We start from the raw sequence: 18714 nt of genomic DNA, 5'->3' as shown, positions 1-18714 counted from the left end.
TTCTGGCTGTGAGGAGCTACAGCTCATTGTGGGAACCGTGAATTCTTACATGTACATTTTTATATATGTAATCAACAATAAATATTATTCAATTGAGCAAAAAATAATGCAGTTTGGGCATTAATGTAATATGCAGAATGCTGTGAAATGTCTCATAGCATAATTATAAAATTAGAACCTTATTTCAAAGATGTGTGGGTGTACAATCTGCATCGTGTATCCCAGGAAAAGGAAAAAATCATCTGCACGAAATAAAAAAAACCATAACCTTTTCAGGCAGCAAGCGTCTCATATTGAAGTGCTGGAGAGATACTTGTTACGTCTTGCATCATACTTTAACAAAGACAGAACAAACCTTATGTAGAGCTGTGTGCCCATATCATGCATTCAGCCAAGTACAATGATTCACATAAGTGTAGCTATATATTTAGAGTGGATGAAAAGCAAAAAGAAAAGAGCACAGGTGTAATCTAAGTGCAATTGCGGAGAGAGTGTATTGGATAGTCACTTGGACAAGGCATCAGCGCTGTTTGGACATAGACTTTTTATATGACTGCTGCATGGACCATACAAAGTAATTTTTCTGATAATAAAGGAATTGAATGCGATGATCCCATGATACAGGAAAATATATATTTTTTTTATTAACTACACTATTACATATAATGTTAAAACTTTGTGTTCAAAATTTGTTTATTAGAAGTATTAGGGCACCTACATGCGACACCTAAAGGAGCTATTATCACATCTCATTCTATATCCATAGGCATTAGTATGGAGCTACCCCCTCCACACCTATTTTGAATCTATAATTGTTTCCACTCTTCTGGGAATGTTTTCTTTAAGATATTGGGGGTGTGTTGGAGTTTTACCCATTCTTCCAGAAGAGCATTTGTGAGGTCTGACAATTTCCAATCTAGTCCCAACAATGTTGGATGGAGTTGAGGTGAAGGCTCTGCGTGTCTGACCATGTTCTTCCACACCAAAGTCACACTACTATTGTAAGGAAGAGGGGCCTCAAACTGCACCTGGAACTGGGACCCTAACTATCTCTGTCCCGGGTGTACTCTTCAAGGTAGAGTGGTGTGAGTCTCCGACCTCACTAGCTCCTGTAAAACCCTGATCTGTCCCCTCCACCACCCCATGAGGCATGGAACAGAAATGTAAGGTAAACAAGACACCAAAACTAAACAGGGATAACAGAAAACCTTGATCATACAAAAGCATTAAGCAACAATAGGGAGAAGAATAGGGACAGGGAGGAATAAACTAAATGGCAGCAGGGATAAGGAGATAAATACACATGTACTACAGAAAACCACAGATCACTGCTACTACAACTCTACTCAAACCACTTAGCTTTAGCACACGGCACAGGAAGACGAGTGTTTCACCAGCAGGCACAAGGTCTGTCCAGTTTTTATAGGAAGAGGTAGTTACCAGGGTCCTTAACCTCTTCAATACCAGTGGAAGCTAAATCCATTTAATATGGGACACAAATCACACAATCTCTAAAAAAAGACCTGCAGTTCATTACCCGACGTGACTGTTTAACTCTGACGTGACTGTTTAAGTCTTACAGGGTGATAAGACACCCTCTTGACATTTCATGGGCCTTACTTTGTACACTGAGCCGCACATAAGCGCACATCAAAGGCAGGGACACAACATATGACATAAATATACTCCCTTTGCCGTGAAGGGTTAAAAGTACGATCAGCCTTCCTAATTCATTTATGTGTCCATACAGGTCGTAGGAAGCTCAATAAAATGATACCTTGATATCTGTGATCTGATTTCAAAGTAATCCACATTTTACTTATATGTAAATGAGCTGTTCATTATATTGGGCCTTACATTGATCTGCATGAGAATCTGCCTCCAGAAGTTATTTTACATGAAAGGGGAAGTTACTGCAAGGTACCCAGGGCGCAGGGTCGGCGTTAGGGGCAGGCAGACCAGGCAGCCATTTAGGGCCCTGGCAACTCCAGGGACCCCCAGCCAGCCACTATGGGGCCCTTGAGAAAGAGGGCCCTCCCCTGCATCGCGCATTCAACTTATCGGCAGTTGAAAGCCGTGATGGAGGAGAGAGAGTCATGTGAACGAGGAGGAGAGGTAAGTATTTTGTGAGTGTGTGTATGCATTATAGTGTGCGAATGTGTGTGTCTCCTGCGCGATACTGTGTGTGGGGGGCTGCACTATACTGTGTGTGTTTGTGAGTGGGCTGAATTATACTCTTAGGGGGCTGCATTGTACTGTGTGTGTGGGAGGCTGCACTGTACTGTGTGTTTGTGGGGGGCTGCATTATACTGTAAGAGGGCTGCTTTATACTCTGGGGGGCTGCATTATGCTGTGAGGGGGCTGCATTACTGCATTATACTCTGAGGGGGTTACATTATACTCTGAGGGGGGCTGCATTATGCTCTATTAGGGGACTACATTATACTCTATCGAGGGCTATGGGGAGTGCATTTTACTATATGTGTTATATGGGACCTGCAATATACTGTATTGAGGCCTACCTGCACAAATCATTCTTCCTCAGTTGGAGTAAGGGTAGGTGCACTCGGTCAGTAAACGCTGCAGGTTGGACTCTACGTACTTGTCAGCATCCAGATGTTACAGCATAGTGGATGGGATTTCAAGAAATCCCATGCTCACTATGCAGGCACAGATGCTCGCACCTTACCTGCTGAGATGGACATGCGGCGCTTCTTTACCAGACCGCAGCATGTCTATTTAGCATGTGGAGACGCGAGTCTCCGCAAGATGAATTTCACCCAGACAATGTATTGGATGCGGTGAATCCGCACATTTCAATGAACACATGCGGATTCACCTGCATTCAAAAGCCGGCAGCGGAAATGTGCTGCGTCCAAAGCGCTGCCAATTAATAAACAGTTCAAGCTCATCAGTCTTTAACACATAGTATCGGGCACACAACCCTACAGTTTTGTCAGCACAGTATGTTTCAAGCCTTTACTTACATTCATCTCGGACTATTCCTACGCTTAAACCTCTTGTCAGCCCCAGGGATTTCCCATCCTGCCCCACAGCTCTCTCGAAATCTGTTACATCTCCCTCTCAAGTTTTCCCATTGAGGTCAAGAGAAGACCCAGAAGACTAAGCAAAATTTTAGTGAGGATTGCTAGAGAGGCAAACCAGAACCCCCGCTTGACTGCAAAAGACCTTTAGAAAGGTTTAGCAGACTCTGAAGTTGTGGTACATTGTTCTACTGTTCAGAGACCTCTGCACAAATATGGCCTTCATGGAAGAGTCATCATAATAAAACCTCTCCTGCTTCCTCACCGTAAAATTCAGCATCAGAAGTATGCAGAAGACCTTGTAACCAAGTCTAATGCATTTTGGAAACAAGTCCTGTGGACCAATGAAGATAAAATAGAATTTTCTGGCCACAGTAATCAAAGATGTGTGGAGAAAAGGGGCACAGATTTTGAGGAAAAGAACATCTCACCAACCATTAAGCATGGGGGTGGATCAATCATGCTTTGGGCTTGTGTTACAGCCAATGGCACAGGGAACTTTTCACAGGTAGAGGGAAGAATGGGTTTAATGACATTTCAACAAATTCTTGATGAAAACAACACCGTCTGTAAAAAAAATCTGAAGTTGAAAAGAGGATGGCTTCTACAAATGGATAATGATCCTAAACACATGTATAAAATCCACAATAGACTACTTCAGAATACACAAGCTGAAGGTTCTACAATGGCCCTCACATTCCCTTGATCTGAACATCATTAAAAATCTGGCTATACCTCAAAATAGCAGTGCATGCAAGACGACCCAAGAATCTCACAGAACTGGAAGAATTTTCCAAGGAAGAATGGATGAAAATCCCTCAAACAAGAATTGAAAGACTGTTGACTGGCTACAAAACCGTTTACAAGCTGTGATACTTTTAAAAGAGGGTTCTATTAGGTACCAACCATCTATGTGTCATGGGTGTGGAAGAGACTGCAGACCGTCTCACTGCATCTTGCTGCAGAAAGTCTCAGCGGTTTGCTTTGCAGACTCTTTCTTAGTCCTTCTGACATTAGGACCTAGTGGCAACCTCTCCCGACTCTAGTAGACACACCTGGATCGGGGTGTTTATAACTCCTAGCTTGCTACGGGGAGTTGCTGGTGATATTTCCATTTCCCTGTTGAGGCTTGGAGCTATAGCAGTCGGCTATCTTCCTCTGCTGCTTGAAGGATGTCTGTGTTTCTCTCTGAGTCTAATCAAGCTAAGTGTTCCCCTTGTTTGTGTATCCCATCTGTCTTTAGTGGTAGTCGGGATTGACTAGTGCACATTATGTCCTTCCCTATGCAGAACTTATCGCCTTTGTCAGGCAGGGGTTAGGTATCCTTGGCAATAGGTGCGGAACCTATATAAGGATGCTTAGGGCAGACAGGGTGCCTAGGGGTCTCCACTCCCTCCTTCCATAGTATTGGGTTCCCTTCCCCTTATCCGTTTGTGTTGCACTTAGTGTTTCCTACACTGTATGACCGCATGGTGTGCAAACTTTTGCATCGGCCCATCTTCCTTTTTGTAATTTTTAACATGTAAAAAATGACTATATATATATATATATATATATATATATATATATATATATATATATATATATATATATACTAGTTGGCCTGTGCAAAATTTTCACATATTGGTTGTCAGGGGAGCAGGCAATTTCAGGAAAATCAAGCTGGTCAAATGTAAATGTATGTAATGAGATGATGAACACAGAGAGGTATGTGTGTCACTGAAATATATATACAGTACAGACCAAAAGTTTGGACACACCTTCTCATTTAAAAAATTTTCTGTATTTTCATGACTATGAAAATTGTACATTCACACTGAAGGCATCAAAACTATGAATTAACACATGTGGAATTATATACTTAACAAAAAAGTGTGAAACAACTGAAATTATGACTTATATTCTAGGTTCTTCAAAGTAGCCACCTTTTGCTTTGATGACTGCTTTGCACACTCTTGGCATTCTCTTGATGAGGTTCAAGAGGTAGTCACCGGAAATGGTTTTCACTTCACAGGTGTGCCCTGTCAGGTTTAATAAGTGCGATTTCTTGCCTTATAAATGGTGTTGGGACCATCAGTTGTGTTGTGCAGAGGTCTGGTGGATACACATCTGATAGTCCTACTGAATAGAAGTGTCCCCAAGTGCAGCTACAAAAACCATCAAGCGCTACAAAGAAACTGGCTCACATGAGGACCGCCCCAGGAAAGGAAGACCAAGAGTCACCTCTGCTTCTGAGGATAAGTTTATCCGAGTCACCAGCCTCAGAAATCGCAGGTTAACAGCAGCTCAGATTAGAGACCCGGTCAATGCCACACAGAGTTCTAGCAGCAGACACATCTCTACAACAACTGTTAAGAGGAGACTTTGTGCAGCAGGCCTTCATGGTAAAATAGCTGCTAGGAAACCACTGCTAAGGACAAGCAACAAGCCGAAGAGACTTGTTTGGGCTAAAGACCACAAGGAATGGACATTAGACCAGTGGAAATCTGTGCTTTGGTCTGATGAGTCCAAATTTGAGATCTTTGGTTCCAACCACCGTGTCTTTGTGCGATGCAGAAAAGGTGAATGGATGGACTCTACATGCCTGGTTCCCACTGTGAAGCATGGAGGAGGAGGTGTGATGGTGTGGGGGTGCTTTGCTGGTGACACTGTTGGGGATTTATTCAAAATTGAAGGCATACTGAACCAGCATGGCTACCACAGCATCTTGCAGCGGCATGCTATTCCATCTGGTTTGCGTTTAGTTGGACCATCATTTATTTTTCAACAGGGCAATGACCCCAAACACACCTCCAGGCTGTGTAAGGGCTATTTGACCAAGAAGGAGAGTGATGGGGTGCTACGCCAGATGACCTGGCCTCCAAAGTCTCCAGACCTGAATCCAATCGAGATGGTTTGGGGTGAGCTGGACCGCAGAGTGAAGGCAAAAGGGCCAACAAGTGCTAAGCATCTCTGGGAACTCCTTCAAAATTGTTGGAAGACCATTCCCGGTGACTACCTCTTGAAGCTCATCAAGAGAATGCCAAGAGTGTGCAAAGCAGTCATCAAAGCAAAAGGTGGCTACTTTGAAGAACCTAGAATATAAGACATAATTTCAGTTGTTTCACCCTTTTTTGATAAGTATATAATTCCACATGTGTTAATTTATAGTTTTGATGCCTTCAGTGTGAATTTACAATTTTCATAGTCATGAAAATACAGAAAAATCTTTAAATGAGAAGTTGTGTCCAAACTTTTGGTCTGTACTGTATATACTGTATATATGTTTTCACAAACATTTGAGCCCATGGATCCATTATATGTCCATTTTGCAGGCCGGTGACAAAATCTCCCCATACGGATGTCACATGGATGCTTACATGTGAGAAAATCGCATCCTCGCACTGTACACGGATGATATACGGATCACTGTTCAGGGAACATTTCTGCGATTCTCATCTGTGTACGGACCAATTTTTTTTTATACGTTGTGTGTGACTCCAGCCTGAAGGAGATCCCCCCCAACATTAAACAAAATGGTATTTTACTTACTGATCAGAAGGGGTCTGATTGTCAGGACTTTGCAAAAGAACAGGGGCAGCAGCATTTTTTCCCCTCTACAGCAGCATTGCCATCTATCTGCAGTGTAGGGAAGTGCAACACCGCCCTATGTATGTGAACGGAGCAGCTCCCTGTACAGCAGTGCCACTTTGACACCATGATGAAGGAGAATTGACCCCATAACTGAGCATATTTCCACCATTGTATAATAATAATAAAAAAAAGTAATATCTGCAGATTATTTTACCATTTTTTTCCCAGGTAAAGTTTTACTTTTATTCTACTTCCACATATGTAGCAAATAATTTATATGTACCTGCCTGAAATCGGCTGGGCAAGGAGTTCGGCAAGCTGGAAAGTTCCCAAGGCAAATGTTAGGATTTGTTTCTGCTTTGTATTAGTATGCTTTGGGGTAGTGTGGTGCCACCTGCAGGTCATTTTTCCTTACTGCAGTTTTATGAAAATTAATGATGAGTGGTTTGTTTGGCTATTTTCTTGCTGAAGGGGGCAAGTTTACCTTTCAAATGGTGTATCATTTGTGTGTGTGGGTGCAGTATGAACTGATACAAAGGAATCACCGAAAAAGAGTGTTTTGAAATAATATAGAAGGATATTTTTGGCCTAAAATACAAGGGACATGTGTCATCTTTAACTGTAGTCCTTTTAGATATCATTTCATTTTCAACTTACTTGACTGTTCATATTAACAGTAATTTTGACAAACGGTGCCCAAACTTTTACATGCCACTGTATGGAAGGGATTAAGGCACTGTTATGACCCCAATGGCAGAGGGTCTCAGGAATAATTGCTAAGTCTGCAAACACAGAAAACCAGCTCATAGGGCAGTGGTAACTGGGCTGACCATATATCTAATCCTAGCACCACAAATACCAGCAGCCGGGGAACGTGCCTACGTTGATTCTAGACGTCTCGCGCCAGTCGGAGAACTAACTAACCCTAGAAGGGAAAAGAAAGACCTTTCTTGCCTCCAGAGAATAAACCCCAAAAGTTGGATACAAGCCCCCAACAAATAATAACGGTGAGGTAAGAGGAAAAGACAAACGTAAGAATGAGCTAGGTATTTAGCAAAGAGAGGCCCACTAGCTAATAGCAGAATATAGAAAGATAACTTATATGGTCAGCAAAAACCCTATCAAAAATATCCACACTGGAAATTCAAGAACCCCCGAACCGTCTAACGGCCTGGGGGGAGAACACCAGCCCCCTAGAGCTTCCAGCAAGGTCAGGAATCACATTTAGTACAAGCTGGACAAAAATGAGAGCAAGAAAATAACCCAAAAAACAAAGAAGCAGGACTTAGCTTAATTTTGCACGAACCAGGACCTGCAGATAGGAGCAAACAGAATGTGTCTGATTACAACGATGCCAGGCACTGGACTAAGGATCCAGGAGGTTTATATAGCAACACCCCTGAACTAACGACCCAGCTGGGTGCAAACTGAGGGAAGAAAATCCCAGAGTCATATCACTAGTAACCACAAGAGGGAGCCAAAAAAGTCTAATTCACAACAGGCACACTCTTCTTGCCTAGTTCATGCCGTAGGACCTGGATGTTACAGGAAGGTCTGCAGGAAATTTGGTGCAAACTCATGCTGCCAGAACTATATGTACTCCCATGTGACTCCAGCTCACTGCACCTTGAACTTTGTCTAGTCACAAACCTCACATTTTCTCTAACTAAACCAGGAAGTGATTATCTTCTTTACTTGACCCAACCCACTCCCATGCTGGGCTGGTCTCAAACTTTTAACTGTATACTACATTATTCCTATTACTGTACACTAATCATCTATTCTAATGTTTCTATCACTACGTAAGTACTAGTATATTTTCAACACTTTCTCTACCCCTGGGTTGAGTGTACCAGAGTTACTTACTCACACAGCATCATCAGTACTTAACACTTTGCACATTTCACATTACACAAGAAAACGCAATGCAACTGCAAATCAATATTCACACTACCCAAATTGTCTTCAGGGGCAGGTACTTGACAGTCTGTCACAGTCTCTCATTACCAGTGTGAAGCATGTAACACTGAACAGTAAAACAACACTTTTTTTCTCCTTACATTCACATTCTTTGCAGCTCTTGAGCTCTGCATTATTGCAACAATATTGCAACCCTGTGATACAGAAGTTGAAACACTGAGAGGAACCTGTAGATGTGTCATTTATAACCACACACAGCTCCGCAGTGAGATCAGGAGAGCAGAGAGCGGCCATCACACTGGTAATACCTCCATGTAAAATAACCTCTGGAGGCAGATTCTCATACAGATCTCTGTTTGGCCCATAGATCCGAACAGCTCATTTACATATAAGAAAGCATAGATGTCTCTGGAATATGACATTGGATCGTAGCTATTCTGGTGTCATGTTATTCAGCTTCCTATGACCTGCATATCCATATAGACGGCTTAGGAGGGTCTACCCTACTGACAAATTTCCTTTAGTACTCCAGCATTTCAGAGATAATATAGTTGGAGATCTCAGCGCCCCTCTTTTAATTCCCTACAGAGGTGCTGGGAGAACAGACTCTGAACTAGTTGCATCTACAGCTATTGCCCTTTGCTGGATCTATATTCTCCTTGAAACACTGGAGCATTTTAGAGAAACATGTACCTGGTTGCAACGAGACTCTGATCCATAATTGCTGTGGTTTGGGCAGCATGAAATGTGTGATTGTTTATGATTAAGAGCTGTATACTCTTTCCACATAATGTATATCTATCAGTTGACCCTTAATTTTATGTTATTGAATGCTAATTTCTTGTTTTACCTTTTTTTTTCTAGGTCCGTTCACCTCTAGCAGAAAGAGATGCAATATACATCACAGTGGAAATTCTATCCAACTGGGGGAATCCTTACAGTGTCGGGTTAACAGAGATTCAGTTCTTCAATATGAAGGATCAGAAGATGTATGTTTCCCCTCATGATGTGGACATAAGAAATGTTGCTTTTCCTGGAGATCTTCATTGTTTGGTTAATGGAAAATTTCAGGTAATGTTTTTAATAAATATCGCAATGTAAATTAATATAATCAGGTTTTTATTTTCCATGCACTTATTCCCAAAGTGAATCACATTCTGCTTCTCACTGACTAATCGCAGATGGCTCTAAAAAGTTAGCTGCCAGTCTGGGGGCCCCGCGAATGTCCCTCCACAGATGATGTCGGGAGAGAAGGATTGCACACCTTACATTTTGAAGTCTCGTCCTTTGGATATTCCAGGAGAAAACTCATTTACCAAAAAATGCAATGGGAAGATCTGCCCTGATGTCTTTACTTGTATACCAGCACCCCCTTGTCTATTTTGATCTTCCCTGCGTGGTGAACTCTAGGTGAAACATGTCTACTAAGAGAGGCTGTCAATAGCAAGGAAAACCAGAGAATGCACAGTGCCGTGCGTAGTGATATTCATAAAAGGCAGCTGATGAATGGGTTGCTCATGTGCCCCTCCATAGCTGCTATGTTGGGCTCAGAGCACCATTCTTCAGACATATGAAAAGATCAGAATAAACAAAGGGGTGGCATATGTCAACATATAGACATCGGAGCTGATCTTCTCATAACATTATATTTGCAGGTATCTCTATGGAATAGAAAGTTGTAACATCAATAAAGTAAGATTAGTTTGTCTGCCATCCACAGGACTATCTCTACACAAAGATCATGGAGTCTATTTACTCTAACTACAGGAACTCCGAACCATAAGGGGTCTTTGGAAAGAATACTGAGGGTGTCAATTGTGACACCTTACGGTACTGTCACACTCAGCGACGCTGCAGCGATATAGACAACGAGCCGATCTAAACTAGATCGCTGGAGCGTCGCTGTTTTGGTCGCTGTAGAGACGTCAAACACAGCAGCTCCAGAACGATGCAGGAGCGATCCAGTGACGTAACGGCGACTCACTTATCGTTCTCGCTGGTTGTTAGCTCCATGTAAAACATTGCTGGCGTCGTTGCTTTTGATGTCAAACACGACGATACACGCCGACCTGGCGACGAAATAGAGTTCTGGACTTTTAGCTCCGACCAGCGATATCACAGCGGGATCCAGATCGCTGCTGCGTGTCAAACACAACGAGATCGCTATCCAGGACGCTGCAACGTCACGGATTGTTGTCCTCGTTGCAAATATGCTGAGTGTGACGGTACCTTTAGCCTAGTGACTCTCCATTTAAAAGTGTGTATAGATGGTCATTGTAGTGCTTGTTACTATCAGGAGAGGGTGATTGAAAACACTAAGTACTAAAAATGCAAGGTGCTTGTCGCTAAATGAGCCCACGGTCCAGTCACAGACCAGCAATTTTAATATTATAATCTAGGCTGTCCTGGTAACCTGAGCCCAGGATCAGACATATGAAAAGATGGGTTTCACAATGAAAAGGTATTTACGTGAGGGATGGCCTGTGCTGATTGTGATCACTAATTCGCTTCTCCTTCCCTTAAGGAAACAGAAGAATAACTTTAGACTGAAACGTTTAGATATTTCTTTTGTTTTCCTCTCTGTTTTGAATATTTGTGTGTCATTTTATTTTTATCCTTTTATACCTTTTCTTGTAAATACTGTACTTTTTTATATTAAGAAACACAAACTCCAGAGCAGACAACCTTTCCTAAGAAATCAATTCCCCTCCATTAACATCATGGGGATGCTAAATTTAGCTCAGAACCCTCTCGAATAACTATACCACACAAGAGAACCAAAAGAGAGTACACAAAGTCCTGAATAAAATCAAACTAATTTATTCAATAAATACAAATAAATCAAAACAATGACCAACAAAGGTAATGATATATAGACAAGGTGAAAAAGATTGACTTCACAGGTATAACACCCAGGGACCGCAAAACTGTGTGGATGGGAGGACACAATAACACAAGACCTATAATTAATAGATGTCACTATCACATTTAATGGCGCAGCCGCTATAAAAAGCCAGGTGTGATAAATTGATACTATTTTTAAAGTGCCAAGTGCATAGGAATATCCCCAAACTTTGTAGTGCTACTAACCCAATAGCAGCCAAGCCATTCAACATCTCATAAATAGTGTTGAGCGATACCTTCCGATATCGGAAAGTATCGGTATCGGAAAGTATCGGCCGATACTGTCAAAGTATCGGATCTAATCCGATACCGATACCCGATCCCAATGCAAGTCAATGGGACGAAAATATCGGAATTAAAATAAACCCTTTCTTTCCTTGTAGGTTAATTCTACATGAAGGAAAACAACTAAGAATAATGTAGGATCTATTGGGGGAGGTGGCGGAGACATTAAAGGCACAGAGGTTTAGCCCAAACAAATAGAATAGCAGGTTTTTTTGTTTTTTTTTATGACGGTCGGCGTTAGAAAGATTTTGACTATTTTTTTTATTTTATTTTGTCAGATATTGATGTTTCACTACTTCCACGTCCTTCACCTTCTTTTTTACTTCTCCCACACTTTCTTCTTCATTATCCTCATCATCAGCTTCTTTGACATCAACGATCTTCACCTTATTCATCTTCTTCTACCTCTAATTTTTTTTTTTACATTGTTCATATTCTTTTTATTTAACTATTATCTTTTTCATATTCAACTTCTTCATCATATTCTTATTTGTGACAGGCATTCCCGTAGTTGTTATCTATAAAAGTTTGAAGATTACACCTTCCGTTCTGCCTGTCACAAAAGAGTTACATTTGTCCGCGTTCAGTTTGGCCTGCAGCATCAGGCTTTATTCAGGGGCACCACGAGGAGGAACGGACTCACCCCCATACACTGCTTAGTCTTCTTCTGCTTATAATTTAGATAATATCTTTTGCTCTGATATTTAGTCTTATGCTTAATGTTCTTCTGCTCTTTGTTCTGCAGCCTCTTGTTCTTCTGCTTCTCGGTCTCCCATGTCGTCGTCGTCTCCAGGGTCGTCGTCTCCGGGGTCGTCGTCATCGGGGTGGTTGTCGTCTCTGGTGTCGTCATCATCTTAGGGGTGGTCTTCCGGGTCATCGTCTTTAGGGTCTTGAACTTGGAAATGTAGCAGAAGGTACAAGAAGGCTGAGAAAATGCCGAGAAACAGCTGATGGATCTGGAACTCGGATGGCTACCCGAAGGTCCAAGAGCCAATGGAACTACCGTGGACCAGCTGACGTTACTGGAACCCGGTTACTAAGCAGGAGGTACCCGTGCCTGAAAGCACTACCAAGGACCACCTGACGTTGGTGGAACTCGGATACCCAGAGGGAGGCACCTAAGCCAAAGGCTCTGCCCGGAACCAGCTGACGGTACTGGAACCAGGATGGGGAGCAGAAGGTACAAGAGCAAAAGACACTGCCGAGAACCAGCTGACGGTACTGGAACCCGGATGGGTAGCCGAAGGTCCAAGAGCCAATGGAACTACCGAGGACCAGCTGACGTTACTGGAACCCGGTTACTAAGCAGGAGGTACCCGTGCCTGAAAGCACTACCAAGGACCACCTGACGTTGGTGGAACTCGGATACCCAGAGGGAGGCACCTAAGCCAAAGGCTCTGCCCGGAACCAGCTGACGGTACTGGAACCAGGATGGGGACCTATTCAAGCTTGTCTTCCTAGAGCCCCAACTGGCGGTGTTAGAGCCCAGGGTCAGCAGAAGGAGGAGCAGGGGGAGGGGAGTGTAGGCCGAAGCCTGCACTGGCGGCAGCTTTGGGTCTGTTGTGCCTGCGTGGCGGTCGCAGGACACGTTGCCGGCTACACAGCAGGGGAACAGCTGGCGGTGCTGAACCCCACTGACACATTGGCGAGGTGTTTGGCTCTGTGCAGCCAGCACTTCCGGACAGCAACTAGCGTTGTTGGAGCCCGGGCTCTGCCGGTGGAGCAGAGTGTAGGCCGAAGCCTAATTGAACCGATTTCAAAGGTAACCTTTAACCCCCCCTCAGGGGTTACAAACTAGAAGAGCCACAGCTTATGCAGCAGTAGTGCCGCACAAGTCAAAGGTTGCTCTTTTAATTTTTCTCCTTGCACACGCCGAATGAAACACGTATAACATTTAGCCCTTTATACAGTCAAACTGTGTTGGAGGCGCGAGTTCCCTTCGTAATGAGACGCAGCACAGATGTCAAGAATCCCACCTTGGTGCTGGGTGCAGCCTCCTGAGCGTTGTTATTTGCTGTACAGGAGTCTGCGCTGTCGTGTTATCCCCTGGCCTAGCGCTGTTAGCGCTGCCCATCTTCTGACATCATGTAATGTCAGCCGGTGCGGTTCGCGATGACCATGAATCCCAGCCCCGCAGTGTCTTAACATTGTTAAAACACTGCGGGTCTGGGATTCATGGCCTGGCGCAGCACATATGTTCGCCTCTCACACTCGGGTCCTTACACCCGCTTCAGACTGTGCGGCGTCAGCTGATCCCTTATCGCATGCCACGGCCATGAAGCCGCACAGTCTGAAGAAGGCGGAAGGAGATGAGTGACAACAGGCGAAGATATGCACTGCTCATGCCCATCAATCACACCCTCGCAGTCCCAATAAATAAGACACCGAGGGGCGTTGTGTGGGTCAGGGCGGCCGCAGAGGCGCAGGCAGCCAAACAATGATGCCAGAAGACGGGCAGCGCTACCAAGGGGGTTGCAGCGTGTCATTACAAAGGAAAGTCACACCACCGGGACGGTTAAATGGTCACACAGAGGACACATTTTAGACGTGTTTTCAGTTCCACATGTGCGAGGAGAATACGTTTATGAGCCACCTTGCACACATGCAGCATTACCGCTGTACGAGGTGGCTGTAAAACGTACAAACGCCTGGGGGAGGGGGGACAGGTTCCCTTCAATTTCAGTTCTTGTGTCTGCGTGGCTTTTGCAGGACACGTTGCCGGCTACACAGCAGGGGAACAGCTGGCGGTGCTGGACCCCACTGACACATTGGCTGGTGTTTTTCTCTGTGCAGCTAGCAGTACCGGGCCCCAACTGGCGGTGTTAGAGCCCAGGGTCAGCAGGAGGAGGAGCAGGAGGAGGAGCAAGGGGGAGGGGAGTGTAGGCCGAAGCCTGCCCTGGCGGCAGCTTTGGGTCTGTTGTGCCTGCGTGGCGGTCGCAGGACACGTTGCCGGCTACACAGCAGGGGAACAGCTGGCGGTGCTGAACCCCACTGACACATTGGCGAGGTGTTTGGCTCTGTGCAGCCAGCACTTCCGGACAGCAACTAGCGTTGTTGGAGCCCGGGCTCTGCCGGTGGAGCAGAGTGTAGGCCGAAGCCTAATTGAACCGATTTCAAAGGTAACCTTTAACCCCCCCTCAGGGGTTACAAACTAGAAGAGCCACAGCTTATGCAGCAGTAATGCCGCACAAGTCAAAGGTTGCTCTATTAATTTTGCTCCTTGCACACGCTGAAAGGAACACGTATAACATTTAGGCCCTTACACAGTCAAACTGATTTTGAGGCGTGAGTTCCCTTCGTAAAGAGACGCAGTACAGCTGGCAAAAATGCCACCTTGGTGCTTGGCGCGGCCTCCTGAGCATCTTTATTTGCTGCACAGGAGTCTGCGCTGTCGTGTTATCCCTTGGCCTTGCGCTGTTAGCGCTGCCCATCCTCTGACATCATGCAATGTCGGCCGTTGCGGTTTGCGATGACCATGAATCCCAGCCCCGCAGTGTCTTAACATTGTTAAAACACTGCGGGGCTGGGATTCATGGCCTGGTGCAGTACATATGTTCGCCTCTCGCTTGGGTTCTTACACCTGCTTCAGACTATGCGGCGTCAGCTGATCCCTTATCGCATGCCACGGCCATGAAGCCGCACAGTCCGAAGAAGGCGGAAGGAGATGAGGGACAGGCGAAGAAATGCACCAATCAAGCCCATCAATCACACCCTCGCAGTCCCAATAAATAAGACACCGAGGGGCGTTGTGTGGGGCAAGGCGGCGGCAGAGGCGCAGCCAGCCAAACAATGAGGCCAGAAGACGGGCAGCGCTACCAAGGAGCTTGTTGCGTGTCAATACAAAGGAAAATCACACCTGAGGGACGTTTTAATGGTCTCAGAGGACTCATTTTAGACGTGTTCAGTTCCCCATGGGCAAGGAGAATAAGTTTCCGAGCCACCTTGCACACATGCAGTATTACTGCTGTACAAGGTGGCTGTAAAACATAGAAACACCTGGGGGAGGGGGGACAGGTTCCCTTCAATTTCAGTTCTTGTGTCTGCGTGGCTGTCGCAGGACACGTTGCCGGCTACACAGCAGGGGAACAGCTGGCGGTGCTGGACCCCACTGACACATTGGCTGGTGTTTTTCTCTGTGCAGCTAGCAGTACCGGGCCCCAACTGGCGGTGTTAGAGCCCAGGGTCAGCAGGAGGAGGAGCAGGAGGAGGAGCAAGGGGGAGGGGAGTGTAGGCCGAAGCCTGCACTGGCGGCAGCTTTGGGTCTGTTGTGCCTGCGTGGCGGTCGCAGGACACGTTGCCGGCTACACAGCAGGGGAACAGCTGGCGGTGCTGAACCCCACTGACACATTGGCTGGTGTTTTTCTCTGTGCAGCTAGCAGTACCGGGCCCCAACTGGCGGTGTTGGAGCCCAGGGTCAGCAGGAGGAGGAGAGGGAGCAGAGTGTAGGCCGAAGCCTGCACTGGAGCAAGTTGAAAGGGAAACTTTAACCCCCCCCCCCCTAGGCGTTTGTAGCTGAAAGAGCCATCGTGTACAGCACTAATGCTGGAAAAGGTAAACTTAGCTCTTTTAATTATGGTCCTTGCACATGCTGAACCTAACACTTATGAAAAGTGTCCCCTCCTACCGTGATACCGTCCGGTAGGTGGAACTTTCCTTTGTGATGTGACGCAGCACAGCCGTCATTCTTACCCCCTTGGCGCCGTGCGCCGCCTCCTCAGCGTTGTTTGAATCAGTCCCGGAGCCTGCGCTGTTAGGTTAGCCCTTGGCCATGCACACATTTTGCGCTGCCCGTCTTCTGACATCATTTGGTGTCAGGCTGGCTGCGCCTGTGCGGCCGCGCTGGCCGAGATCCCGCCTCGTACTGTCTTCTTAATCCCACTGGGGGCCTGAGATCCATGGCCATGCTCAGTGCATATCCTCGCCTCTCACTCCCCTCCCTACGGCTTCTTCAGACTGTGCGGTGTCACGGCCGTGGCATGCTATTAGGGACCAGCTGACACCGCACAGTTTGAAGAAGCCGTAGGGAGATGAGTGAGAGGTGGAGGTTCAGATATGCACTGTGCATGTCCATGGATCTCAGGCCCCCAGTGGGATGAAATCAGAAGACAGTACGAGGCGGGATCTCGGCCAGCGCGGCTACACAGGCGCAGCCAGCCTGACACCAAATGATGTCAGAAGACGGGCAGCGCAAAATGTGTGCATGGCCAAGGGCTAACTAACAGCGCAGGCTCCGGGACTGATTCAAACAACGCTGAGGAGGCGGCGCACGGCGCCAAGGGGGTAAGAATGACGGCTGTGCTGCGTCACATCACAAAGGAAAGTTCCACCTACCGGACGGTATCACGGTAGGAGGGGACACTTTTCATAAGTGTTAGGTTCAGCATGTGCAAGGAGCACCACGAAAAGAGGCACTTTTTCCCTTTGCATCATTACTGCTGCACAAGGTGGCTCCTTCAGTAACAAACGCCTGGGGGGGGGACAGGTTCCCTTAAATTTAACTTGTTGTGCCTGCGTGGCGGTCGCAGTACATGTTGCCGTATACACAGCAGGGGAACAGCTGACGTTACTGAACCCCACTAACACATTGGCGAGGTGTTTGGCTCTGTGCGGACAGCACTTCTGGACGGCAACTAGCGGTGTTGGAGCCCAGGGACAGGAGGAGGAGGAGGAGGTAGAGGAGATAGGAGGGATTGCCACACACACAGCAGGGGAACAGCTGACGTTACTGAACCCCAATAACAGAGGAGGGACTGTCGGGACTGCGCGTACAGCACTACCAGGCAACAACTAGCGGTGTTGGAGCCCAGGGACAGGTGGAGGAGGAGGAGGTGGAGGAGATAGGAGGGATTGCCACACACACAGCTGGGGAACAGCTGACGTTACTGAACCCCAATAACAGAGGAGGGACTGTTGACTGTGCGTACAACACTTCTGGACAGCAACTAGCGGTGTTGGAGCCCAGGGACAGGAGGAGGAGGAGGAGGTGGAGGAGATAGGAGGGATTGCCACACACACAGCAGGGGAACAGCTGACGTTACTGAACCCCAATAACAGAGGAGGGATTGTCGGGACTGCGCGTACAGCACTACCAGGCAACAACTTCCGGTGTTGGAGCCCAGGGACAGGTGGAGGAGGAGGAGGTGGAGGAGATAGGAGGGATTGCCACACACACAGCAGGGGAACAGCTGACGTTACTGAACCCCAATAACAGAGGAGGGACTGTCGGGACTGCGCGTACAGCACTACCAGGCAACAACTAGCGGTGTTGGAGCCTAGGGACAGGTGGAGGAGGAGGAGGTGGAGGAGATAGGAGGGATTGCCACACACACAGCTGGGGAACAGCTGACGTTACTGAACCCCAATAACAGAGGAGGGACTGTTGACTGTGCGTACAACACTTCTGGACAGCAACTAGCGGTGTTGGAGCCCAGGGACAGGAGGAGGAGGAGGAGGTGGAGGAGATAGGAGGGATTGCCACACACACAGCAGGGGAACAGCTGACGTTACTGAACCCCAATAACAGAGGAGGGATTGTCGGGACTGCGCGTACAGCACTACCAGGCAACAACTTCCGGTGTTGGAGCCCAGGGACAGGTGGAGGAGGAGGAGGTGGAGGAGATAGGAGGGATTGCCACACACACAGCAGGGGAACAGCTGACGTTACTGAACCCCAATAACAGAGGAGGGACTGTCGGGACTGCGCGTACAGCACTACCAGGCAACAACTAGCGGTGTTGGAGCCCAGGGACAGGTGGAGGAGGAGGAGGTGGAGGAGATAGGAGGGATTGCCACACACACAGCTGGGGAACAGCTGACGTTACTGAACCCCAATAACAGAGGAGGGACTGTTGACTGTGCGTACAACACTTCTGGACAGCAACTAGCGGTGTTGGAGCCCAGGGACAGGAGGAGGAGGAGGAGGTGGAGGAGATAGGAGGGATTGCCACACACACAGCTGGGGAACAGCTGACGTTACTGAACCCCAGTA

General features: G+C 46.6%; 1 protein-coding gene across 4 annotated transcripts in view; it reads left to right on the top strand.

The window, feature by feature from the left end:
• Positions 1 to 18714, top strand: part of KATNIP (katanin interacting protein) — a 264435-nt gene that overhangs the window by 86346 nt on the left and 159375 nt on the right. For all 4 annotated transcript variants that reach the window (XM_077275294.1, XM_077275295.1, XM_077275293.1 and 1 more), the window contains exon 13: positions 9402 to 9608. In XM_077275294.1, the coding sequence (XP_077131409.1) occupies positions 9402 to 9608 (207 nt within the window). The remainder of the gene's footprint in view (positions 1 to 9401; positions 9609 to 18714) is intronic.

Source organism: Ranitomeya variabilis, chromosome 7 (assembly GCF_051348905.1).
Source record: "Ranitomeya variabilis isolate aRanVar5 chromosome 7, aRanVar5.hap1, whole genome shotgun sequence".
Taxonomy (NCBI): Eukaryota; Metazoa; Chordata; class Amphibia; order Anura; family Dendrobatidae; genus Ranitomeya; species Ranitomeya variabilis.
This window is presented reverse-complemented; position numbering and strand designations above follow the sequence as displayed.